Below are 25,945 nucleotides of genomic sequence, written 5' to 3' on the forward strand. Positions count from 1 at the left end.
ACCATGTCTGGACTGGAAAGAGCGAGCGACCTGATTGTAGTTTGATTACTTTAGACTTTCGTTACACTTTCGCACGATTCGTCTCAGGTGAGGATGTTAGTTATAAAGTACTGGTTTTGTGGTTTGCCATTACACGTTATTTTACTGGTTCGTTACTACAGTGATACGTTTATGTACCATGTTCATTTGGAATACATAATTCAGCAGTTCAGTTATTTGGACTGGGATTGTACACATGTTCTAATGGCCTTGGAAATCTTATTTAAAGGTTTATCACTGACTTTGTTTTCGTCCAGATGGAAAACAAAGGTATTGGTTTCTGTTAATAACGATCTTCTGGAGTCGGGTTTTCCGAGGGAGACTTGACTAATGCGTACAGTATAGCTTCTTGGTCATACGGCTAAAGACATTGTATGCCACATTACCAGTTTGTTTCGGTATTGTTAAGAGACTTCTTCATGCAATTCAGCACTACTTTTAAGTTAACATGTATGCAAGGTTATTGTTGTAGACGTTACACGTGCTATATATTTTGCCGCTTTTCTTAAAAACTGTTTTAGTTTGTCGTGAGGAGTTAACAGGACTACGAAGACGTGAGACTAAAAATGATTTTACTTCCCCTGCGCGCTGTCGATGTTTTGGAGCAGGTAATGTCATCCACATAAGGTCGATTAAAAAAAACCTATGTATCTGTTTTTTTTTCATTGCTTGTCTTCTTAAAACACTGTCTTCTACGTTCTGTTTCAACAAGATAAACCGAACAATCTAGACACACTCATCTCTCCAGAATGTTATTGTTAGAATACAATACAGCTCTCATAGAAAGCACTTTATCCTGCAGGTAGCGGTTTATCAGTGCTCCAGTTGTGTTTGAATGCTGTGTTTCAACTTGATCTTCTTTTTCCCCTGTTAGCGTATTGAACTTACTTCTGAGGTATGTTGCTACCTTTCAGTTTACCAAAGAAAACCGTTCACTCAGTGCTCAACTTGTCTGAGAAGCTGTTGCTCCATTTCTCAGAAGATTTATATCCATTTCAAAGAGCATTAGGACTCTCAAACAGGATACCAGTTAATGGCAAACAGTGGAAGAGGTCATTACAACACATAACAAGCAGTCTTACAGTAATTCCGCATGGGACCAACTGCTGAAATTCCAAATGACTCCTGGTCATTGGAGTTGTGTAGATTTCCTAAATCGAGGAACTGAAATTCATCACTTTCTAATGCTAAATTCTGACCTTGGTCAACTTTTTATGAAACATTTTGGGAAAAAAGGTATGCAGTTATATACAGCAAATTCAGGTGTTCATTTAGGTGAAGTAATCAGGAGCTGTTGTGGAATGAAAACCTAAATACCAAAAAATAAACCAGAGGACACATGTGGAATTGTGGGGCAGCAGTGCCTTTTAAAACTGAGCATGGGAAGCAGGTCATTACACCAAGGGTTGTGGGTGTGTGCAAACAAGCTTTCTTCAGGAAAGAACTCAATAAGATCCTATTAGCTACTATCAAGCAAATAAACTTCATAGGCTGAATGACCACCTCTTGTTTATAAACATTTGTATTCTTATTTTTCATAAAGGAAAATAGGGGCTCCTTTGCAGCCGGGCTGACAAACTGTATAATAGGACCTCCTTTAACATGTGTGGTGGGTTGAGAGTATGACAACATGAACATTCTGTACACGATAGTTAAATATTGTTTCCAATATAGCAGCTAGGCTTTTTTGTCGTGTTTCATTGTGAAACAAAACAAAAAAGACATTATGATCAGAGTCATTTCTTGTAAAACTCCCATGTCCTGATTTAGTGTACCTAATAGTTGTACAATCAGAGGAGCTAATTATAGCAGCTGAAGACAGGAACAGATGTTTGAGTATAATTCCATCGCTGGGCATGAAGTTAGTAAGGGAGTAGTTATGTAACTAGGCATGCATCTTGGGTGACCGCTAGGTGACACATAGATTTAATGTCTGGTGTCTATCTTTCTGTGTTGTTGAGTGAAGGCAGGGTGTCAGCACTTAATTTAGAATATTAAATGCCAGAATCTTTTTTGAGATATAATTTTAGCTATGGGCAGATTAGAATAGCACATATCAGTAATGTATCTTGCATCATTTTTAGATTTTATGTCACTAAATATATTGCTCTACGATAACATTTACACTGTACATTTTAGAGTTAACGTGATTTTTGAATAATATGATTGATATAATATTGTTGTAAATATGTCAATTACAATGAAAGGATGTAAAAGAAGCTTAGAAAACCAGGAATTAATGAATGAATGAGAAGGCGTGCTTGTCTTTGCAAAGACAAAACTGTCAGTTTACTTGAACTGTTTCAGACTCAGTAGCACTGAGTCTGACTAAATCCATCACTTACATTGGCTACTTGGAATTAGTGTTATTTAACTTTTATATGAGTAACAATGCCGCGGACACAATGGTGCAGTTGTAACAGTGCTGCCTTGTAGCACTGGGGCCCTGGGTTAATTTCCTTAGGTATGTTCTCCCTGTTTTTGCTTGGGTTTCTTTTGGCTGCTCAGCTATCAGTCCACAGTCCAAAGACATATTGGTAGGTTAATCGGCTTCTGGAGAAAATTGGCCCTGGTGTGAGTTGTGTGTGTATTTGTGTCTGTGTGTCTGCCCTGTAATGGACTGGCGCTACTGTACATCCAAGGTGTTTCTCCGCTGGCGCCTGTGGCTTGCTGGTGTCCCCTGTGACCCTCTATGGGATAAAGGGATTAGAAAATGAATGGATGGATGAGTACCAATGTTTTCAACATGGGAATGTTTGATTCAGTGAAGGTCTGACTAGGTATAAGACAAATTCCCTCAATTTTCAAGCATGAAACGTTTTCTGAAGTAATCCAGATTAGTAGTTTCCTTACTACCAGTGTCCTATATTGCAGTGAAGGCATTTGTTTTGATCTGTTACAGGTGACATGAAGGCTGTTCATGTGCCGTAAAAGAGCACAGTGATGATCCCTGCAAGGCTCTTCAGGAGTTCCCTCAGCACTGTGTTCCGAGAACTGTCTCGAGATAGAAAATTGGGAATCAGAGGCACTTCAGGAGTGACTGAAGGTAGGTAATTAATTATAATAATTGCTTACACTTATATAGTGCTTGTCTGGACACTACATCTCATCCAAAGGACAGCACCTGTTTACAGTATAGTGTCCCCGTCATTAGGGCCCACATGGACTGCAGGGTGAGCACCCCCTGCTGGCCCCACTAACACCACTTCCAGCAGCAACCTTAGTTTTTCCCAGGAGGTCTCCCATCCAGGTACTGACCAGGCTCACACTTGCTTAGCTTTAGTGGGTTGCCAGTTGTGAGTTACAGAGTGATATGGCTGCTGCCGAGGTAGGATACTTCCTTCACACCAGAGGTGCAGATTCAAAGTCACACTGCGCTGGAGCCAAGCTTGTCTATAAGAAAGATTTTCTGATCCATACCTGTCATCATATGCAGACAGTGAGTCATAAACAATGCTCTTCTCTCCATGAATTCATTAGTCTTAACAGATAATAGAGACCTACAGTATGGATGTATCCTCTTCAGGGATAGAACCATTTTATTTCTCTAGGATTCCCCACATTTTCTTTCTGTTTAAGTTGGGACAGCAGACTGCAGATGCCAAATATGTTGAGATGCAATTTCTTTTTCTTTTAAGGTTATAAGAAGGCCAGTATTGTAATACTGCACAGAGATCTTGCTGATGACTTCGAAGCTTTTTGCCATGCCAACAGTGGCCCCTTGCCTTTGTTATACAGAAGCCAGCCAGGAGAGCTGACATGCCCTGTACTGACCCATGCATCAGATGTTAGGTATGTGTCTCTCTCTTTAACTGGCTGTGAAAGGAAGACCGCAAGATGCCTTTGAATTGTTCACTCATTGTAGGATATATACAATCAGAAGATCTCTACTGGGGGAATCTGATAATGTTATGTCAGCTTGCTCAAGTTTTTTTTTTGTTAGTGGCAATCTAAATAGAACAAGAATAGGAACAAGAAAAAGAATGTGACAGAATAACAGGAATCCAAACAACAGTGATCTAGTTAAATACATTTTTGGATTCATGATATGTGGATTTCTCCAAAAATCCCTATATTTTCAGTGTGAATTACAGTGAAAATTAATAATACCTGTGAGCTTGATGAAACCTATTGTCCATATAGGTGACAGTGGAGAGATCAACTGACATTGGGTTATGCTTGTTACAGAACCCTCTACCCTGAGTATTTTAAGTACGAGCAAGGGAACCTCACTAGCAGGTTGCCTAGTCTACTGGACTACTCTGAAGAGTTGGCCAACATGGTGACATTCTACCTGGGTACAGCCATGTCAGACCACCAGAAACTTCAGGGGGCTGGAGTCCCTCCAAGGCCTGGAGATAAGAAACATGCTGTTAGCATTTACAAGGTAATGGCCTACATGATGCTGTCTAAAAGGGCTCAATGTGGATGTTTAAAAGTAAAATGCGAACAAGTGTTATTAGTAATACTTCTGCTAGGTTGTTCCATATGCTTTTGCAGATGGTGGGTGGTCAGACATACTGGCAGTACATTAACACTGCTCTCGCAAGCAGACAGCACAAATATGTGTTATTATCATCAGCTATCATCATTAGGGTCCATTAGCTTCATTACGCTGGTCGTGTTTTCCAGATGTCAGATTCCAGGCTCCCAAAGAAGAAAGTTCTCTTCTCTCAGCTTAGTCAAGGCAATCACATCAGAGGAAGCTAGAAAAGTGTTTCAGAGCTGTGATAAACATTTTGTAAAATTCAAAATTGATATCAACTCCTGGGAACTTGAGGCCCTTCACAGAACCAGATGGAGGGAGAATGTTATTTTGACACCCAAAGGTTTCAAGTCTCACCATGACCGCACTGCGCAGTACATAACCTGCATCTCCTGTTACAACACCTGCTCACCCTGCCAGAGAGTGTGGATTCCATATTGGCCTTATTTGTCATCTTCAGCGTCATGGAGGACAGTCAGCCATGAGGGATAACAATGAATGACATCTGTTTTAATGGTGCATTCAGCTGTAGGGTATAGGATTTAGACATCAAACTGTATTAAGGAAGATTGGCTGTGAACATGCCACCTTTTAAATTCCACTTATGCATGATCCTGCTTGGGATAATGTTTGTCCTACACAGCCCCTGGGAGTCAACAGACAACATAAAAAATATTACTTACAGCTTACAAAATTATTAACAGCTGTGAAACAACCTCTGATTGCCTAGATCCTATCCCTGCCTCTTACTGAAAACTTGCCTGCCAGACCTCTGGCCCATAATTGTAAATATCAACAGTTTGCTTTCCATGGGTGTGGTCCCTATGGCTTTAAAGACTGCATCGGTCATTGGATTCTGATATAATGATTAACTACAGACCAAATTCTAATTTACCGTTCCTACTGTATCTAAGGCTTTAGAACGTGTAGTTGCACAACAATTATAGGCTCATATAATAACAACTTTTCTGTTTGAAACATTCTAGTCTTGTTTTGTATGAATCATAGCACTGAGACTGCTCTAGGCAGGGTTGTGAATCGTTTGGTTGTTTCGTCTGACTGGGGTGCTATAAGCATTCTTATGCTCCTTGATCTTAGTGTAGTTTTTGACACAGTAAAATCAGCCAATGATGCTCAATTGCCTGCAGACATTCTTGTCTATCAATGATACTGTTTTTAACTCATTCTGCTCATATCTGACTGGCAGGCAGCATTTTGTTTCCCTTGGACCTCATAAATCCCCCATGGGCCCAGTCAATCTCGGTGTGCCTCAGGGTTCAGTCTTGGGCACAGTACTTTTTAGGATTTACTGTATATGCTTTCTCTCGATCAGATTGAACACAAACATGGTCTTCAGTTTCATTGTTATGCAGATGATACTCAGATTTACATTAAAACCTCTTCCCCTTCTGATCTCCTGCCTCTGTCACTTATCTCTTGTCTGCGCTAAATAATGACAAAACAGAAATTTTACTGGTAGGTAGCAAATGTCAGCTGGAAAAGCCGGAGAGCTTCACGGTGATGGTGGGTGGCTTTCCCATTCACACGTCAGCTATATTTAGGAATCTGAGAGTCACATTTGATCCTCTCCTGTCCTTTGAGTGGAAAATTTGATAAAGATCTCTTTTCTTCACCTCAAAAATATTGCCAGCATTAGGCAATTTCTATCAATGCTGAGTGGTTGATTCATGCATTCATAACATAACATCAAGGCTTGATCTCTGCAACTTTTTTTCTCAATGAACTCATTAACACTTTTCTCAGTTGTAATATGTCTGAATCTCTGTAGCTAGACTTCTAACTCAGACCAGACCCTGGCAGCATATCACTTCTATTCTTAAATCTCTACATTGGTTATCTATCAAGTCACATATTCAGTATAAGATCATTACTGACTTTCAAGGCTCTAAATAATCTGGCTCCATCGTACATCTCTGAACTCCTTCATATTGACTCCCTCCCATAGGTTCTGTTCAGCTGAGGCTTGTCTTTGCTCAGTGTACCCAGGACTTAATCTCAGACTTTTGGTGACCAGGCTTTTTTCTGTCTCCACTCCTTTGTTATGAAGTGCCCTTCCTCTGACTCTTTGAGAGTCACATTCTCTGACTCTCTCAAGATCTAAACTCACCTTTTTACTATGGCCTATGTCTGATTATCTTACAGTTTATCCTGTATGTTCTTGTTCTCTTCATTTTTATTTGCTTTTTATTGTATTTTGGTCTTTTTCTTTTTCAAAAGGACGCACTCATGAGCTACAAACAGAGTAATATGAACCTGATCATTTTCCAAGAGGAAAGACTGAATCAGTGCTAGGGGAAGTGATCTGTAAATCTGCGCATACAAGTATAAACTCCTGTTGTTGCAGACCTCTGTGCCTTGCTGTGGGGTAGGCAACTTCCAGTGTGATCTGAGGGTGTTCATGAAGCCCATGCCAGAGAGGAATCTGGACATGCACTTAGTCCACAGCCTCCATGGAGTTCCAGTGCACATCGGACACCCAGGTCACCTGACATTTATCATCCCAGTTTGCGCAAAACTGCAGATTTAAAATGATTAACAAATAATTTTAATATTGGGCAGCACTTCACCATGCAGTAAGACAATAACCATCAACATAATAATATGCCTAAAACGTTGTATTGCATTTATGTTATACTCATGTTCACTAAGACTACTTCAAGCAAAACTAAATTTTGATGTCCCCTGCATATGGAGGGCACCATCTAGCATTAACATTATTAATCTGAATTTTATATAGTGGATTTCATTATTACTGGGTTCCTCCCTTCAGTTAGCCTAATCTTCAGTTTCATTACAAAATTAAGAAATAGTGGGTAATTCCTGGATTGACTCTTGAACTTAATGTGCTGGATATTGTAAAGACATTGGTTTTTCCATTTTGCTAGAATGCATTCTAGTGCTGTCTATATAGCTGAATAACGGGGTTTACATTTTTCTCAAGGATCGATTATTGTAAGACCCTAACCACAGAAGTGCCTAAAACTCCATTTTAAGCTACAATATGTTCAGAGTTCAGCAGACACAAGCCTGAGTAGCTCACTCACAGGCGAACACACCACTCCTGCCCTGCACTGGCTCCCTATCTGGCTTAAGCCTCATATTGAAACCCTCCTGCTTATATTGAAGGACTTGCCGTGTCTACCTGATGCTAGTTGTTTGCTCACTTCCTCGTGACAGTTTGCTCAGCCTTTTCTGCTTTGCCCCGTGACCCCATCTTTCCTCTCCATTCTGTGGCTGGTGGGGTTTTGTGTTGCTGTTCCCCAGGGCTCTAGTGCACCATCCCCATATAAATCTTCTTTCAGTCTCAGAATTTTGAGAAAGGCTTTTTATGTAGGATAAAGCCCTGAGATTTTTGGTTTCACAAGGTGTCACCTACAGGAAGTTTATTCTGATTTCCCCAGGCCTGATTGGGGTCGAGGACTTGCGCAGGCCAGACTATGGGGACGCAGTGGAGCTGCAGCCGGGGGACGTGCCCGTGTTCTGGGCCTGTGGGACAACAGGAGCAGAGGCTGTGCGGAGCTGCAGTGAGTACAGGGCTCACGCACCACAGACGGAGGCCTTCGTTCTCAAAACCCAGCCGGATTCCTGTGTCTTGCCGCCCTTAACTCAAGCTTAAATATGAATCTTTCATTTTTTCCCCCAAATGTTCTAAGTTTATTTATAACCACTTCAAGTGTCAGTGACCATTTAACAATCCATTAATAGTGACACATGCAACAAAGCACCAATACCAAGCACCAATTTGATACTAATCAAATCTGATACTTCTTTTCTGTTGAAGAATTATAACAAAACACTTAACTGATTATACAATAAACACTAAGCTGAAAATGAGTTACATTCTATTTTATATTTATGATAACAAGGATATCAAAAAGTGCAAAATAATAGTTGCACCTATAGTTAAAGAAATGTCAATCAAAAAGGTACGTTTTTTTTTTACAGATAAAACCATCATCCTTAAGCCAGTGTTCAGTGGCTGATTTGTCTTCAGCCATGCCTCAGCAGTGTTTTTTTAATTTGTCCTTTCAGAGATGCCACTGTCATTCACCAGCTCCACAGATCTCAGCAACTACGAAGACAGTGCCTCTCCTCTTGCCAGCAGCCTTGCCCCTTCTGAGACCCCCCTTGCCTTCTGCATCTCCCAGCAGCCCCTGCACTACAGCTTGGCATCAGCTGCTGCTGTCCAGCGCATCAGAGCCTTGGAGACCCACATCGGGGCCGACCCAGGTACCCCAAATATTCCACTAGTTGAGGGTCCTGTTGTTGTCCTGTTTGCTTCAGCAGATTAGGAGAGCTGTTGCTTAAATGTCTTAAATATATAAAGGAAGGAGGAATGCATACAGGCAGATTTAGAAGGTGACAGCCATCTTATCTAGCTGTTGGACCCTCTTGACATTCTTTCTAAAAAGTCTACAGTCTCTAGTTCGATGCAAAGGCCATTCAATAAAAAAAAAATCAGGGCAATGATGATAGTCAAATGTGGGGTTTCAGTTAAAGGGGTTATCGGTTTATTGTATCCAGTTAATAAATTGTATGAATTATGCAAGCAGTAGAAGATAATGATACCTCACTAATGATACTGATCATTTAGTCTGAAAGGAGCAGGCCTGGCTTTTTTAAATGTTTTCTCCTAAAATGTTTTACCATCATTATCATAGAGCTGCGTAATGCACATTGTGTATGTATATTATAACCCTCAGACCTGTAGGATAACTAGGCAGGTGGTAAATCATAGCACGCTTAATTATGGGACCTGTGTTTTCTAGGAGAAAGAGGAATTAAGGCTCTGCTCGTCCCTGACGAGCTCCTCAAGGCCAGCCTATCCCTGTCCCATGCAGCCTCTGTCCTCATCACCACTGGCTTTCCAACTCATTTCACCCAGAACCCCCCAGAAGAGAACGATGGGCCCCCTGGGGCCATTGCTATGGCAGCCATGCTTCAAGCCCTTAACAAACGGGTCACGATCGTAACGGACCACCGCGCCTTGGACATGAACCGAAAGATCATAGAAGATGTGGTTGAGCAAGGTAATCTCAAAACAGTGCGCAAATGTCTCACTGCTTCCTAGGCTAAAATGTCAGTGTCTCATCAGCAATAGCCATTATGCTTTAGGAATCACAAACAATATACTCTTCTGCCTCACTTTCTGATTGCTGGATTGTCAGAAGAAGTATTGCATACCAGAGGAAAGCATTCATTCCCCTTTTGCTCGTGGGGTAGTTCAGCCACTAAGTCAGTCTAAAATTCTACCTGACCTCTTACATGAAGGAGCTCAGAATTTTGGTCTAAACTAACTGACTGGTAAGCCAGTTCCTGATGCATAACTCTGTAACGAAGTGTTTCCTACCCTTTCAACTTTATCCCTTTTTAGGTATACAGTCTCTTTTGTGGAATGGTAGTCAAAACTGAAAACATGCTAAACATGATCTTACGAATGTGTACATAGCTTGAGCCTAACTTAACAATATGTAGAATGTACATTCCTAGTACAATGTGCTATGTGCTGACTGATCCAATGTTAAATTTAATTTGCCAAGTGTCTGCAAAAACAATGGCATGTAATTTACAAAATGTCTTGGAAGGGAACGAGAATTGGGCATCCTCCCCCTCGAGGTGTAATACAGATGGCTATCTGTTAGCAGTAAAAGAAATAATCCTTACAATTTATATAGCACTTTTCTGGACACTCCACTCAAAGCACTTTACAGGTAATGGGTATCCCCTCCACCACCACCAATGTGCCTGGATGATGTGCACCAGTACAAAACCAGTTTCTTCCCCACAGAAGCAGCCTTATTTCGGGGTCTTAAATTCTTCTTAAAGGAAGGAGAATAGTTACAAGAAAGAAACAAAAAGAGATCCTGTCTTCCTTTAAAGAGCTGTCACTATTTTAGGTCAGTTCACCCTGCTAAGCCCCGTTTTCCCCACAAATAATATAGAGTCTCAATGTTATTTATTTACCTTTCCAAACAAACCTGAATGTCCAGCTCCTGGTGCCCTTCCCACTCTCTCAATTGCTTTACAGAGCTTATATGTCTCAAGTTGAATGTAGTGTAACTACCCACATTTTGGGTCATTGTCTACTCTTGACCCATATAAGATCCAAAATGGCTGATTTCTATGGAAGCCTCTCAGGGACATTACAGGCAGGTCTTCCACTCAGGGATGTACAGACTACCACTGAAAATGTAACTAGTTTTCTGTTTATATCAGAATGTAACCCATTGATTCAGATCAAAAAGAGCAATTGACCTAAAAATTACCCTGTAACACAACACTGCTTAATGCTGCCCAATTAGAGACTATGGTCCTTAAGATAATGTACTGTTTCCTGTTTGTTAATCAGTTTTCTTTCTTCAGCTGTGGAACATTTTTTTTTGTTTTTGAATCTCAGTTCCCTTTTCCACTATCTGTAGAGCACTCTCTTCCTTTTGTTTCTTTTTCTCAATTTCTCAATCTATTTAGGCTACATTTTCCTAGACTTTCATATTTGTTTTAGGAATAAGTTTGTTTTGCCGTTAGTGTTGTCTTGTATTGATGCTTTATCCATCTGTTCCCAGTGCTCTGCTTGCAAACTCTGCTTTACTTCTTCAAATTTTGTTTTTCTAAAAGTAAACCCCTAATATTAGACTGACGTTTTTTAGATTCAAAGTGTACTTCAAAAGTTACCACTACGGTGTAGAGACTGGCTTTCTGACATATTTAAAAGCAAGACACCTGTTGTGTGGCTTTGTAGCAAAAAAAACTCCTAAAACTGTTTGGGATGATGAGAGATACTGTAACACTGCAAGGTTTGCATTTCAGGAGATCAGAAATATTCTTACAGTACTGGCATTTAAAATTGTTCTTTCTTTCCAAATACTTCCCTTTTCCTTACACGACTTTGATAAGGAAACTCAGGAGGCTGTTCAAGTTGTGCCTGATTATAAATACATATAGAAATGGCCTTTCTACGAAATGGCCTTTAGAGCTGAGGAAAGGAGAGAATGATGGAGTCTCTGCTAGCCTCTTGTCCTTTTCCATCTAACGCCTTTTTTCTATCCTAATTTAAAAAGACTAAGAGTTAGATTTCCGTTTGCCATCCAGTTGTGCTGTCTTGTGCTTTTTCAGGTATTTTTTCAATGTGGCTTCCTTGAAGAAGACGTCAAACCTGAAATGTGTCCGTGTTTGATTGCAGGCATTTTAAAGACTCCAGTTCCAGTGCTCAGCTTCCAAAACTCAGGTGGAGAGTCAGCCTTGGGGTTCCTCTGTCACAGTGGAGATCCTGAGAAACCCAGGTACCTTGAGGAAGAAGGCCAAGAGGCTTTGCAGTTGCTTTCAAAATGCTAACCCGTGTTTCTTTCAGAAGAGATTTCTACTAAAAGATTTGTTGTATTACAAAATTAGCAGTTTGCTTCTGAAATATCTTCCTTCATTGGGGTTTACTTAACTGTCACTGCTTGTAGATGTGCAGGCAGCACCTGCTGCAGAAAATAAGGGGTCTTGCTCAGGGGCCCAAAGGAGTAGGATTCCTCTGCCAGCTGCAGGATAAACCGGCAACCTTCCAGCCACAGGTGCAGATCCTTAGCCACAGAGCCACCCCTGAACATTTAATTATGTCAGATATAGAACAAACTATTTATATTTTTCTGTTTAACAGCAGTTTGCCTTTGAGCTTATTGACTATGTCAAGGCTGTAGGTCAAGTTTTAGGCCTTTTGTTTCTAAGCAGTCATCCAAGGAGTAGAGAGCTTCATGTCTTGTAACACACGTGTCGGTCACAGGATTCTAACATGCTGATCACCAGTCATTAAGATGGTGCAGACTGGAACCTAAAGAGAAATGCTTTTACAATTCTGAACTCTTTTATGTGTATCAAATGAACAGGTAAAGGTTTATTCCATGCTGAAACATTGTTTCAAATCTGCAGAAGCATGTCCTCAGCTTCAGTACAACATGAAAGTTTGACTGACAACTGGTACAAGTGGTCGACAGTCAGATTTTAACATAAAATAACGTCCTATCAGCGGTCCTGGCTGCAGGGCTTCTGAGACTATGAAGAACAAAGGGAAGTCAGGCCGTGTCCGTGCCTGAGCAAAGTACATGATGAATGAATCTATTCAAACATGTCATTCTCAGGTATGACCACTTGGTGGCAATAGAGCGTGCTGGAATGGCTGCAGATGGGAACTACTACAACGCCAGGAAAGTGAATATAAAACACCTGGTGGATCCCATTGACACTCTGTTCACAACTGCCAGCTCCATCCCAGGAATCACCACCACAGGTACCTCAAAACTACTACAGAATCCACTGGACTGCAGGACTAGCCAGAGAACTGACACCCACTGAACGTTATGGCTTTGAAAGGAGGCATCATCATTGCTTTTGCAGTCTTTTTTTTAAAAGTGGTTGCATCATGTTTTTTATTGTTTGTGGATAATATATCAGCGGTATATGCTGAGAGGCAATAGAAACACAATGAATAAGTTTGGAATCAATAGCATTTGCTGCATTTTTAATGACTCTAAGTATACATACTGTAAATATATGCTTATATTACTGTATGCATTTTCATGGGTTTCCCAGAATTGCATCATGAACCAGACCTCCATATACATCACCATATTCTATCATGATTTCACTGTGCACTATTCCTCCGTTACTGTATATTGCTGTAAACTTTCAAATGGGGGATCCATTCCACTGTGAGGTTCCTGTTCACTCCTTAAACTATGGATGCACGTTAATAACTATTGAAAAGCTTTACATTTAGAATTATTACTGGGAAGGCTGCTGTTCAGCTGCCTTGTCTTTAATCTCTTCAATTCCTGCTGCACTTTTATTGTCCTGCACTTGTTCTTGTCCTCATCTATGAAAAAGCAAAGCTCAGATTCCATTCTACATCCACCTATCCTGATTCACTGCTCACAGTATTGACACCTAAGCATGCCAGGGTAGCAGGTGACCACCACACACCAGCAGACAGCTGGCATAGCACTGAACACCCTGATGGAGACATAATGGAACTCTTCACTAGGGGGTGTCTTGATGCAAAGTCAGACATGCCTCAAGCAAGGTCTTGTCTTTCAGGGATTGGCGACGGAGGCAATGAACTGGGAATGGGGAAGGTGAGAGAGGCAGTGAGGAAGCAAGTGCCAAACGGGGAGCTGATCGCCTGTGATGTTGCTGCGGACTTCGCCATTACCGCAGGTAAATTCACTCCCAAAGAGGGGTCTTCTCATCAACTCTTATTATTTGTTCTTGTGATTCTTCCCTTGATCCACTTGATTCACAAGAGCCACAGGTATCAAACACATGAAGCCTGTACAGTGTAAACTGGAGAAGGACGCTCCAGTAGCTGCAACAGTTTAGAAGTGTTACGTACTACAATACAAGCACAGCAGTTTGCATGTTGTAGGAAATTAGTTTGTATGATGTGTTGTACAATGTAAAGAAGGTAAATTTAAATATAAGGTAAACACATGTAAATATAAAGTCAACATACAGAAGGATGGGTCAGGAGTAAAAAGCAGTGCAAAAGCCCTAGTGTGTCAGTCAAGGAAGCACATCATATTATGGGAAAATGCAGTCTGAGAGAGGTGAGTTCTGATAATACAAAAATAACTTCAAGTCAAAGTGTGCTTCTCTAAAAAAATAATAAAAAAGGCTTAAATAACAGAATGCCCAATGAAACAATGTTCTGCTGGTAATAATCAAGAGAGTCGTCTTTCTGAGAAATCATTTAAAGGTTGTGGTTTCTTTGTATGGCTTCCTAACTTCCATCCTGCCATCTCTCGCTGTGTTTCTGTAAATCAACCCAAGGAAGATAACAGATAAAAAAGCATATAAACCACTTCCTCTCACCCTTCTTTCACATTTACTATGTTAAGATTTTTTAATCTAAATAAATTTAAATAATAAGGTAAAATTAAAGTGTCCTAACACTAGTCTGCCAAGTGAGGAAATTTCTACATTTACATTTAAGGTGTTTCCTTTTTATTCTGAAATGAAAAAGCCACAAGATCACGCTCAGTATTCCCAGAATAAATAGGATGTTTTATTTCAATTTAGATCTATTTATTAACAAAACTAAGAGGCAAAACACACTGACTACCATTTCCAAATATTTACATAGAGTATGACAAGGTCTAGCCTGTTACAGTAAAACAGAGCTAAGAGAGGGTTCATTTGGCTGGTGGATATCACAGGGATACCACTGTCCAGAGCTCAGAGTGGGTAGTGTGTCGGTCTTTAAAGCAGAAGGGCCAATGTGCTGGAAGTCTGGCCTGGAAAACGTGCTGCTAGTGTCATTGTAAGAGCTCAAGAAAGAGAATTACAATAGTGAACCTTTGATACATGGAGAAGGAAAAAAAAGAGAAATTAGTTTAGGAATTTAAGTATTCGGTACCTCAATATGAAGTACAACTAATGGAAAGTTTATTTTAGTGCCCTTTTGACCTGAACTGAAATTGCAATTTTCACTTCAAATGCTGGGCGGCATGGTGACACAGTATTTAGCATTGCTGTCTTGCAGCACTGGGGCCCTGTGTCCACTTCCAGAACTGGAGTGCTGGCTGCGTGACGTTTGTATGGGTTTCCTCCCACATTCCAAAATCAAACTGGTTGGTTAATTGGCTTCTGGGAAAAACTGGCCCTGGTGCAAGTGTGTGTATGCCCAGTGATAGACTGGCATCTCATCCAGGGAGTACCCTGCCTTGTACCTTTTGCTTGCCGACATGATCCCCCATGACCCTGAACTGAGTGAGGCAGTTAGAAAATGGAAGGTTGGACTTCCACTGCCCTTCGTCAGACCTAGTTTAAAGTGCCTGCTTTATTCCTGACCTGGTGAGCCATGAGAAATGGGCAAAAACAGATTTCCACTGTCCCTCTGAAACTGCTCTCCTGTGGACCCGTCTAGGGGTGTCTAACTGGGGGGGCTACGCGGTGGCCTGTGCTCTGTACGTCCTGAATCACTGTCCTGTCCATGAGCGCTACCTCAGAAGAGCTGTGGGGCTCCCCAGAAACATCCAGCACAGTTCCTGGACTGCTGCACTCCCCACTGTCAGGAAGGTAATGTGGAACATTGTCAGCATTTTTACTGAAACTAATAAATCCTAGCTATTTTTATTGATGTCTTCACTCTCTTCAGTCCCGTTGCCTATAGAAACCCAATACAGGATTTTAGCTCTGGAAAAAGGCCATTTATTTTCTTTATCACTTACCCACATTCACAAAAAACAAATTTTATAGCCTCATTAAACAAAAGGAAACTAATCTGGAACATAAATGATCAGATAGATTAAGCAAACCTTTTATACTCTGAACCTTAATAATGAAATTATAGAGACAATGAGATGGAACACCCACTAAGTTATACAGTATATAATAGACACCTTGTTCAAAAAATCAAAAATTGAAAAATTGAAAAATCAATTTTTCTCATTTGATTTGGAAAATAGGCTCATATCAGGAGGACATAGTAATGTGTAATAAGACTAGAATATTGGTTAATTCTGCAGACCATAAAAACAGTGCTGAACAGGTCTCAGCTGTAGTAATTGTGCTTAAAAAGAAAGTTGAGGTGAACAGCTCATCTTACTTGTTAAGGAGGAGAAGATCCTGGAGATCCTGGTGAGGTACGGCATCCGGAGTGGGAGAACAGGGACTCTTGGGATGGAAGTGGACGGTTTGCCTTTCCACAGTATTCACTCCGCAATGATCCAACGACTGATCGACACCACCCTGCATCAGGCTGCTCTCTAACAGCCCCTGGACACGCTGCAGCACACCTCTTTCCAATCAAGAGACAACTGTCATCCCTGCCTTCTTACCTTGACAACAGAATAGAGCTGGTCACATTGTCGTCATCAGTAGGCCTACAGTAGGTGACTGAATAAGGAACAGTCAGGTAAGTGGTTCACAACACTGCTTTGTCAGGAGCTACTGAAAACATCATCTGCTTTCTGTAACAGCCCTCACACAAACATAATTAAAATGAGGAATGAGGTTTTTTTTGCATGAGACGTACTGGAATTGGTATGGGGGGGGGGGCTGCAAATTTCAATATTTCTTGTCATGGGAAATTAGGACTAAAGCTGACATGCAGGAGACAAAAAACAATGCAAAGCTTTAATGAGAACCTGAAGATTTGTTTGATTTATTTGAAATGTGTACATTTCTTTAAAACACCAGCAGATGTCTGAGATTCTGCATATCTTATGATGGTTACTGTATTCTTGGTAAAACTTCTCTTCAGGCTTCTCTTTTCCAACTATATAATTCAGTGGCAAAAATGAGCATTGAAAGATTGTGCTGTACTATAAAAACAGCACAATTTTCAATAGTTTAAATCTTATTATCCAATAGATCAAATTTACCTGCAGAGTATCTCTCACTTAAGAGGTTCGATCATACTATGGACCTGTATGGGCTGCGGCAATGTGGTTTCTCCGTATAAGCAGGGAAGAGAACAGCTGTCTTCTACAGTTTGTCTAAAAAAACAAGCTGTCTGCTCCATAGAATGTAAGTGCATTTGAAATTAATTGTAGTGAATCACAGCAGGAAAAGTATTACCAAAAACATGGTAAATCAAAACAGTTTTATTTTTTTCTTATAAAAAAAGCTTTAAGTTAAATTAGATCGGTCAGAAAAGAGTCCAACAGATGTTTGGAGTTCTGCTCTTAACCAATGGTCCTGTATACATTTATATAACTTTGCTTATCCCCTGAATGAAAAAAAAAGATATGTAACAAAATGTAAATATACCATGTTCACAGTAATAAATATTCCAAACTTTTTCCTTTTTTACAATTACATATAATATATATTTATATATAGTAAAAACAAAAATAATTTTTCAAGTTGAAAAAGAAATACAGAACGATAACAGAAAAGATGGCAGAACGACATGACAGCATGTTTCCATTCTCAAGGCATTGGTAAATAATGGCAAATTAAAAATTCATTGTCTTTATCTCTCTGTAATAAATAGACCGTGAGATTACCTCAGAACTGTAGTGCATTACTGTAAAAAAGAAAAAAAAATACATAGTGCAGGTTTTCCTTGCAACACATCCTCTTTAACTCCAAACAAAAATAGGAATGACAGTGAAAACGAACAAACAAAAGAAGTGTCATGTGCCCACCACTACCTGAACTGGAAAAAGCCTCTCGACCATAACAGTCTTGGCAGCAACAGAAACAGCTAAACATGCATCTTATGAAGAAACCAGCATGATCTTTTACCCTTTTTTAATTTGGCAAAGAGTTTGAAAGTTATTCTTATCCTCTTCGGAACTGTAAAGCAAAATTTGTCACGTCATTATGAGATGCATAGAAATCATGATGTTCAACTCAGAGTAATAATACATGTTAACAGGAGTACAACCTTCATGCAGCATATTGGTGTTATACAGAGTGAGAACGGGTCACCACAGGGCTATGCTCCCTTGTCCACCTCATTGGGAGGCTCCAACGGTGGCACTGTCTACCGTTTGCAGGTCCCCCTCCCCCCACCAGGAAGGTGGTGTGTTTCTTTTGTCAGTGGTTTCTCAACTCCATGTTCAGAGGTGCTCATACTTCACACTTCTGCACCCAGCTCTATGACCCCGGTCTCGACGATGGGCACGAATTTGTCCTCGATCTGCACCAGGAGGATGGTTTTGTCAATGTGGGAACGACTGCCTGGATCTCTGCTACAAGGCACCCAGCGGTGAATCACCTAGAAGAAGAGGCAGACTGTTACAGGCCGAAATTCTGTCTCAAAAGACAAGAGGGGCGTGTGCTTTTTACTCTGCAGACATCCCTCGGAAATGCCCTAGTTAGTGAAGAGCAGAGGTAATACTATCCAGACAAGACCTGGTTTCTTGAGCAATACTTATTCTAAACTCACAAGCTTAGTGTTAGACTTCCAGAGCATTATTATACTTTGTGAGATACTGGCACACACAATGACTTTTTCCGAAAGTACAACTTTTTTTTGGAGAGTCCAGGTTGGCGATTTAAGTAAAATGCATAATCCTTTTGCAAAATTTTGTGTGTGTTCATCTGACACAGGATTGGATTATATCAAACTTCGTCTCGCCTGCAAATTGCAACATTTCCAACATTTCCAAATCTGGGGGTTCTAAGCAAGAAGAATGCCTTCACTATCAAGTAGTGTAGGACTTGATGCATCGATTCAATCTGTAACCCTGCAACTAAAAAAGGAAAGAACAATCCAGTGACTTCGTAAATTATTACCACTAATCCTAGACAATTTAACTTGGGAAAATCTAGTGCTATTATTAATCTGTGTCTGCAAATTTACCCTGTGTCAACATCACTAACTTGCTCACTTTCAAGGCTGTACTTGTGCACAAAACAGATACCCTTTTAACCTAAAGATGAACTTATTTATCCTAATATGTTTGCCTCTGCGATCATTTCCAGAAGAGAAACCCATTGATGAACAACTCCTCACAAACACTTCACAAAGGACAGATGCATCTCTCCCATCCTGACTTCATTCAGTACAGCTTTGATTTTAGGATTAATACAGAAAAAAATCTAACTATTTGTCCATTAACAAAGTAAAAACCTTTCAATTCTATTGAAAGTACAACAGCAATTAATAGATGTCTAATTCAGCATTTAATAGAACAATTCATAAAGCGAGAGCTGTGTATAAACGAATGCCCTCAAACATCAATGAGCTGAAGCAATGCAGTAAAGTAGAGTGGGCCAAACTTCCTTCAAAACGATGTGAGAGACTGATAAACTCATACAGAAAACGATTACTTCACGTTATTGCTGCTAAAGGTGGTTCTACAAGCTACGGAATCATGGGGTATACTTCGTTTTTCACACATGGCTTCTGCATGTTGGCTTTTTTTTTGTTAAATAATGACATAGTGGAATCTGTTATGTGCTGTTTGTCGCCTGAGGTTAGATTTACCTAATATTAGGACCTGGTAAGGACCAGATAACCTTTTGTTATGTCCTGATATATAAAACCATAGAATTGAAAGAGGGTGTACTTTCTTTTTCACATGACTGTATATTTGTTTGTAAGACTGCAATCAAATCAGATACTTCTAAGGTGGCATGACCGCTCTGCAAGGGGCATGGTCACATACATACTGTACAACACACAGAACCCCTGGTGCCTGAGCTACACAGTAATGTCAATGTCAAGGCCATTAACCCAATCCTGCTGGCGGCAGTGGACTCCAGACTCACATGGCCCTCCATGCCCTCCTGGGGGCTCCAGTCCCTCCAGCAGCTCCGCCCGGCTCTCAGACGCATAGCCTCGTCAGGCCACTGCAGCTCCTTGCGCTTGGACAGGTTGATTGTCTCCAGGACCTGACTGACGTCCACAATCTGGAGGCAAACAAGACACGTCCCATCAGCTCAGAGCCAGAGCAGTCGCAGCAGCCACCTTGATTTTAGAGCTCTGTCGGTATTGGTCACTATATCCAAGCACAGCTCAATCCCATAGATCACACAGGCAATAGGTGGGGTGTAAACAGTAGTGGAAAAACTTTCAATGTCTAAACATCAGAGCAGAACACTAAAATGAGCTTTGCAACAGTATTTAACAGGTTTCTGCTTTTCCTCACTATAAATGAGTTTGCTTACTTCTCTCCTGGTCACATTATTAGGAAGCATGCCAGTTCAGATGCAGATTCTGTGGAGCTGCTCGTTTTAGATGTAGAGCCCTGCCAAGTCATACACTAGTCAGATATGGGCTAACAAGGGACTCTATTCCACGTGCTGCTACAGGCACTGGACGAGCCCCAGTTAAGAGCAGCTCAAGATTGGGTTCGTGTGGGCAGCGGGTAATGGCGATCACTCACCTGCACCCTGTAGGAGATATCCTCCCGGCGGTTGACGCACCCCAGTGCCAGGTGACCCCCTGGCGCCGGCTCGGGGCCGCCCAGCCCCTCGCTGCCCAGCAGCCCCGCCAACGTGTGCCTCTTGCAGGGCGGGATGCTGTGGCTGGACAGGCTGGCCGAGGGGCCGGCGGGGTCGGGGGCCAGGCGCAGCTGGATGGAGGTGGGCAGCGCGCGCAGGGACAGCTGGCTGGTGGAGGAGCGGCGGCAGGGCTCCAGGCCCGTGGCCGAGGTGCGCAGGGACGAGTGGCGGCTGCTGCTGTAGCGGCAGGAGGACTGGCTGGCCACCGAGGCGCGTGCCGGGGAGTGCCGCACCAGCCCGGACTGCACCGACTGGGAGCTCTGGCTCGTGCCTGGGAGACAGGGAGGACGGGGTCAGGCCAGGCATAGCTGCCTTTTCAAGAGGGCTGCAAGGAGCTGCGGTTTAACAGTTCTAAAACTAGGCATTTTAATCGAAAACAGGGACTTTGAGATCAGGGGATGAGCAAAATCAGGGCATTTAATCTGAAAATGAACAGAAGTCAGGGCAACAGAAGAATACCTTTCAGAAATGCACAGTGGATAAGGGGGATTGTGTTACAGAAACTTTCACCTCCTAAATACACTGATCCACTGTAAATGCAGATTTTTAATCCACCAAAACCTCAAAAATATTGATTGTACGCATACTGCTAAAGATTAAAATGTGATCTTCAAGACATGTTGGCAGAAAAGCCATCAACAAGGGCTTCGAGAAGTGTAGTCTGGAGAAAGGATGACTTCAACAACCAAGGACTGTAGTAACGGATCTCAGCTCTATCTTTAAGCCACATATACTGTACAATCTATACAATCCTCTCTGGTCTGAGAGGTTTGTCATAAATTACTATTTACTGCTCTAAACTACTTAATCTATAGTGTCTCAGTTAAACTGCTAGTGTCTTCAACTGTCAGTCTCAATTTGACACGGTTCAAGAAGCACATGAAGTAATCCCTGCATGCTCTCAGAAACACTTCCGAATCAAGTCTCTAGAGTTCTGGGTCTTTTTAATCACCAACATTGTAAAGCCACAGAAGAGGGATGAACTGGACCAATTAGACCTTAATTAGGTCAATTCATCTGATGTCCCAGGTTGTGTAGACCAGATCTCAGATCTCGGCGATGAGTTCATGTGCTGACGCCAGGGGCCCCGAGTGCAGCGCGGCACTAGAAGGACCAGGCTCACCTAGGGCGTGGGGCTGGTAGGACACGGGGGGCGCGAGGCCGCCGCCCCCCCCACCTTGAGAGAAGCCGCTCTGCTGGGGGTCCAGCCCCGCCCCGCTGCCGCTGCCCGACGAGGCCCCGCCCCCGCCGTCCGACTCCTCGATGTTCCCGCCGCTGTTGCACCCGGCTCCGCAGCCCTTCCTCAGCCTGCGGGGAGAGAGCAGCCCCGCTCACGCGCTGCCGTCACCCACAGATCAACAGCCCTGCCCCCTTCCCCCGTGCCCCATCGCCGCCTTCCCCCCCCCAGTACCTGTGCCAGGTGCCGACCACAAAGTTGCGGATGTTGCCTATGCTGATGGGGCCCCCCAGGATGTGGCGCAGCTGGCCGTGGGAGTCGCAGTAGGAGGTGGTGAGCGGGGAGACGTAGATGGGGTAGCCGATGGGCTGGTCGCAGGAGGAGTTGATCATGTTGCGCAGGGCCTGCTTGGCGTTCTGGATGCTGCCACGCTCGGGGTTGCGGTTGCGCAGGAAGACCAGCTCCTGCTGCTGCCCCGCCCACAGTCCACGCACGCACTCCTTATTGACCTGCAGCACAGGGGCAACAGTGATCCCTTACTGCTCTACTCCGCTGAAGCCTTGAGGGCCCGATGTTCTGGCAGCGTGTAAAAGGCAGTGCTCATATATGGCAGGAAAGCGTCCTTTGATAGAAAGGTAACTCCATTTTCATTGTTGCAAAATAAAATGTTTTTTAAATACGGAAAACTATCAGTATAATACATTTTTCAAGGAAAATGAATGAGATACATGCATAGAACAATGATTCAGCTCCAATAAGTCAATTTCAATGAAGAAAACATTTAAGTGTGGCGAAACTCTAGAGCATTTTTACCACTGTTAAGCTTGCCAAGGAAAAGCACTTCACAATATACAAAATATTTCACCAGAAATCCCTTTTATATTTTTGGTGTAACAACACAAAACAACCGGTTCTGTGCATCGTACACCTTGCCGAGGAAAAACACAGAAGTTTGAGCTCATTCAGATAATTTTAGAAGCTGCAGCCACAAAACCAAAGACCCAGAAAAAAAATCGCTGTCTCCGTCTACTTGACAAGAAACACCTTGTGTGAGTTCTCCTGGAGCCTGCAGCATATAAGATAAGATAAGATCAGAGCGTAGGGTTAGCCATTCATACGGCGCCCCTGGAGCAGTTGGGGTTAAGGGCCTTGCTCAGGGGCCCAACGGAGTAGGATTCCTCTGCTGGCCACGGGATTCGAACTGGCAACCTTCCAGCCACAGGCACAGATCCTTAGCCACAGTGCCACCACAGTGCCACTGCATCTGGCATGGCGCACACTGCTGTGCAACCGGACTCTTACTCCTGGCATTGTGCGCACCTTGATGACACGGAAGCTGAGGTAGCGGCGGTTCAGCATGATGATCTTGTACTCGTTGGTGCCCTCGTCCATCACGTGGCGCAGCGCCAGCAGGGAGGGGGAGTTGGAGAGCACGGCGCTGCGCCAGGCAGGGTCGCCCTCGTGCGCGATCACCAGGGTCTGTTGGTGGGTGGAGATGGCTTCGTACAGCACCGCCGGCTCCTCGTACTCGTCAGGGGAGGTGAAGTGGTCCTGGGGGTAAGAAGCAGGCAAGGAAAATCAACAATATGAAAAGCCAGACCATCAGTCCTTGGCAATTTCCTGCAAAAGGTTATAAGTTACAACAGTTTTGGTCCCAGGTATGGACTGCACACATGCTGGCTGATTCTAATTTAGCTCACACAATGTGTTAATGAGTTGCTGCCTTCCACAGAGGAAAGAGTGTCTTCCTCAACTTATTAAACCCACTCACCCACTCATTGCCTTTGCTTTATGGCTGCTGAAGTCCTAATAGGTGGTCTTTCAGACTTGTGTATCTACAGGTGTGTGCAGTCTTAGTAAAATGACAAATGTTACCACTGTTGAAGAACAGCACTATGAATATCTGTACTGATCCAGCTGTTGGATCATTGAGCTGTACCTACGGAAGGCGTCCCCTGAATGGGTTTCACAGCCACCAACTGATTCATTCTTCTTTGGAGAAATAAAGCAGCTGTAGGGAGAGAGCACTGTCGGCGCTGCAGTGTGGAAGTAAGACAGTGTGATAGTGAGGCTGTGAGGCTGTCGGGCAGTGAGGCAGTGAGACAGGCGATGTGATAGTGAGACAGTCGGGCAATGTGATAGTGAGACAGTCGGGCAGTGAGACTGTGAGGTCGTCGGGCAGTGCGGCAGTGAGACTGTGAGGTCGTCGGGCAGTGCGGCAGTGAAGCAGTGAGGCCGCCCCTTTACCTGGTGCAGCTTGAGAGACATGCGGACCCCCGGCACGACCACCTTCCTCAGCAGCTCCATATCCGCGAATATCCACTCATCCCGGACAGAGGAGATTCGGAAATCCCCTTTGAACAGGGCATGGAGCCCATACAGGAAAGACTCCAGGTTACTATAGAAAAATCCAGCAAATAGGACCCATTAATTCGGTAGAGACCAGTAGAGACCACAGTCCTATACCAGGTAGTCTGGGGAATATATTAATTTCATCTGCACTTCACTGCAAGAGAAAAACAGACAGGAAGTGTTGCACACGGTCCCCCATGGTTGTCACTCATACTTATGCTCTTACTTTGATTAACTGATACAAATATTGGCTCATATTATTATTTGGCGACAACCCCTGTTGGACAAAAAGAAGGATCTGGACAGGCCGGCCAGGAAAAGCCAGGGCGCTGACAAAGCCTGGTCCTTTCCTGCAGGAGCACGGTCTGTGAACTGGTTACCTGGACATGTGGTGGGAGGCAGTCCCCAGTGCCCTCCTGCCCAGCACACACAGGCCGTAGGACAGCGTTACCAGGGCCGAGTCCTTGTCGCAGGCCGGGGGCTGTGGAGACGCACAGACACACAGCTTCGTCACGGGCAAGCGCCGAGGCTATGCACAAGCCTTTTTCGATGGACCAGGGCTCAAGCCTGGCTCGGCGTAAGGTATTAAATTAAGCATGACAGTCTCATTTGAGCACACCATAATGATGACATTGAATCGCAGCAGAGTATATCTCCATATTAATGCAATGTGGCATAAACTGTGAGCCCGAGTAAATACAACTGCATACAACATGGTTTTGACATTTTTTAGCACTTAATAGTAATACCCAATGGCTGAACAGGCTAACACACAGAGCAAATCAATTTGCATTCAATTATATCCCACATCATAGCCAATTACAGCTGTAATAATCTCCTCTGACACCTAATTCACTTTCATTAAGAATACCAGCTTCACTGCCACAGGGCTGAGAATTATCATCAAAACAAGCTGTCTATATGTGTGTGTAACTCAGACTGGCAGAGTGAAATGTTAACCAGGAAAAATACAAAATATAAATCAAAGGGTATTTTTTAAAGCATCTTAAAATTGTTTTCAACTTAAATGTTCACAAGCATTATGATTTCTTTTCTACTTCTCTCTTTCCAACTTAAAGGTTGAAAGAGAAGCATGATAAATTCCACAAAGATCCCTCTCAATGGCCTACTTGGGATAAGCAGTAATACCAGGTCTTGAACAGTGAAACACAAACCAGTAAAACCAATGCAAACTATGTGGAATAACAGAAAACCAGGGGCAATCCTTTATGCAAAGGGTTGTTGGAGTATGTAGCAAGTTAGCCCAAAACATGTTAAATTTCCTTTAAACAACCTAGAAGTTATAGATAAAGATTACTCTCAACCCTCACACAGGTTCTTTCAAGAAAAGGGTCAATGAGATGCTTATTACTCAAGATACTACCAACCAAATGGTCTACATGAGCTGAATGGCCTCTGATTTTAAATCTTTCATGTTCTTTGGTTACGGGTAATGTCAACACTGTGTAGCGGCAATGCTTGTTAATAAGACAGAATTAAGTGTTGCTGAGCTTCCCAAATAAGGGCCCCATTTCTCTGTTCATCTCTGTGGTGCAGCCACAGAGAAACTATTCATGCAGGCTGATTTAAGATGTTTTCTTTTGATAAGGACAGCTCCCAAAGGGGGATGCACTTAGCTAAGCCTGGCTATCATGATCAATGGTCATCCATTGGTGCCTATCTGTCTAGGGAGTGCCAGTTGGACATCTGGACTGCATTCCTAAGTGTCAGGAGTAAGTGACTCATATCTCACCTTGATCAACCAATCAGGGACTGGTAGGGCCGAGTAACCCACGTGGGACTCTGATGCCCATGGAACTTTCAGCCAATCAACGAGCTGAAGTTCCTCCAGGTAAAAACAGGCAACACAGAGAGCCTGGGAGATTCAGTAAGAGATTCAAAAGATTCAGTGGACTTCTGTGGACTGTTCT

General features: G+C 42.8%; 2 protein-coding genes across 5 annotated transcripts in view; one reads left to right on the forward strand and one right to left on the reverse strand.

Moving 5' to 3' along the window:
* Positions 1 to 46: 46 nt before the first annotated feature.
* Positions 47 to 17,314, forward strand: LOC148828440 (D-glutamate cyclase, mitochondrial-like). 2 transcript variants are annotated; one of them, XM_088924853.1, is made up of 13 exons: positions 47 to 87; positions 2,942 to 3,085; positions 3,678 to 3,831; positions 4,228 to 4,426; positions 6,891 to 7,026; positions 7,948 to 8,070; positions 8,579 to 8,776; positions 9,316 to 9,576; positions 11,727 to 11,826; positions 12,667 to 12,815; positions 13,622 to 13,741; positions 15,450 to 15,601; positions 16,139 to 17,314. In XM_088924853.1, exons 2-13 carry the CDS (start codon positions 2,983 to 2,985, stop codon positions 16,292 to 16,294), a joined length of 1,851 nt encoding a protein of 616 aa, XP_088780979.1. In that variant the 5' UTR covers positions 47 to 87; positions 2,942 to 2,982; the 3' UTR covers positions 16,295 to 17,314. The 2 variants fall into 2 exon arrangements, with proteins under 2 accessions (XP_088780979.1, XP_088780978.1); XM_088924852.1 differs by having other exon boundaries at positions 53 to 647.
* The window catches only part of pcnx1 (pecanex 1), a 66,797-nt gene continuing 57,962 nt past the window's right edge, over positions 17,111 to 25,945 (reverse strand). For all 3 annotated transcript variants that reach the window (XM_088924850.1, XM_088924849.1, XM_088924848.1), the window contains 8 exons: positions 24,395 to 24,495; positions 23,910 to 24,060; positions 22,983 to 23,213; positions 21,897 to 22,171; positions 21,609 to 21,793; positions 20,368 to 20,756; positions 19,751 to 19,891; positions 17,111 to 18,251 (listed from right to left, as the gene is read on the reverse strand). In XM_088924850.1, the coding sequence (XP_088780976.1) occupies positions 18,111 to 18,251; positions 19,751 to 19,891; positions 20,368 to 20,756; positions 21,609 to 21,793; positions 21,897 to 22,171; positions 22,983 to 23,213; positions 23,910 to 24,060; positions 24,395 to 24,495 (1,614 nt within the window). In that variant the 3' untranslated portion in view covers positions 17,111 to 18,110. The remainder of the gene's footprint in view (positions 18,252 to 19,750; positions 19,892 to 20,367; positions 20,757 to 21,608; positions 21,794 to 21,896; positions 22,172 to 22,982; positions 23,214 to 23,909; positions 24,061 to 24,394; positions 24,496 to 25,945) is intronic.

This window comes from Atractosteus spatula, chromosome 9 (assembly GCF_055471065.1).
Source record: "Atractosteus spatula isolate fAtrSpa1 chromosome 9, fAtrSpa1.hap1, whole genome shotgun sequence".
NCBI lineage: Eukaryota > Metazoa > Chordata > Actinopteri > Semionotiformes > Lepisosteidae > Atractosteus > Atractosteus spatula.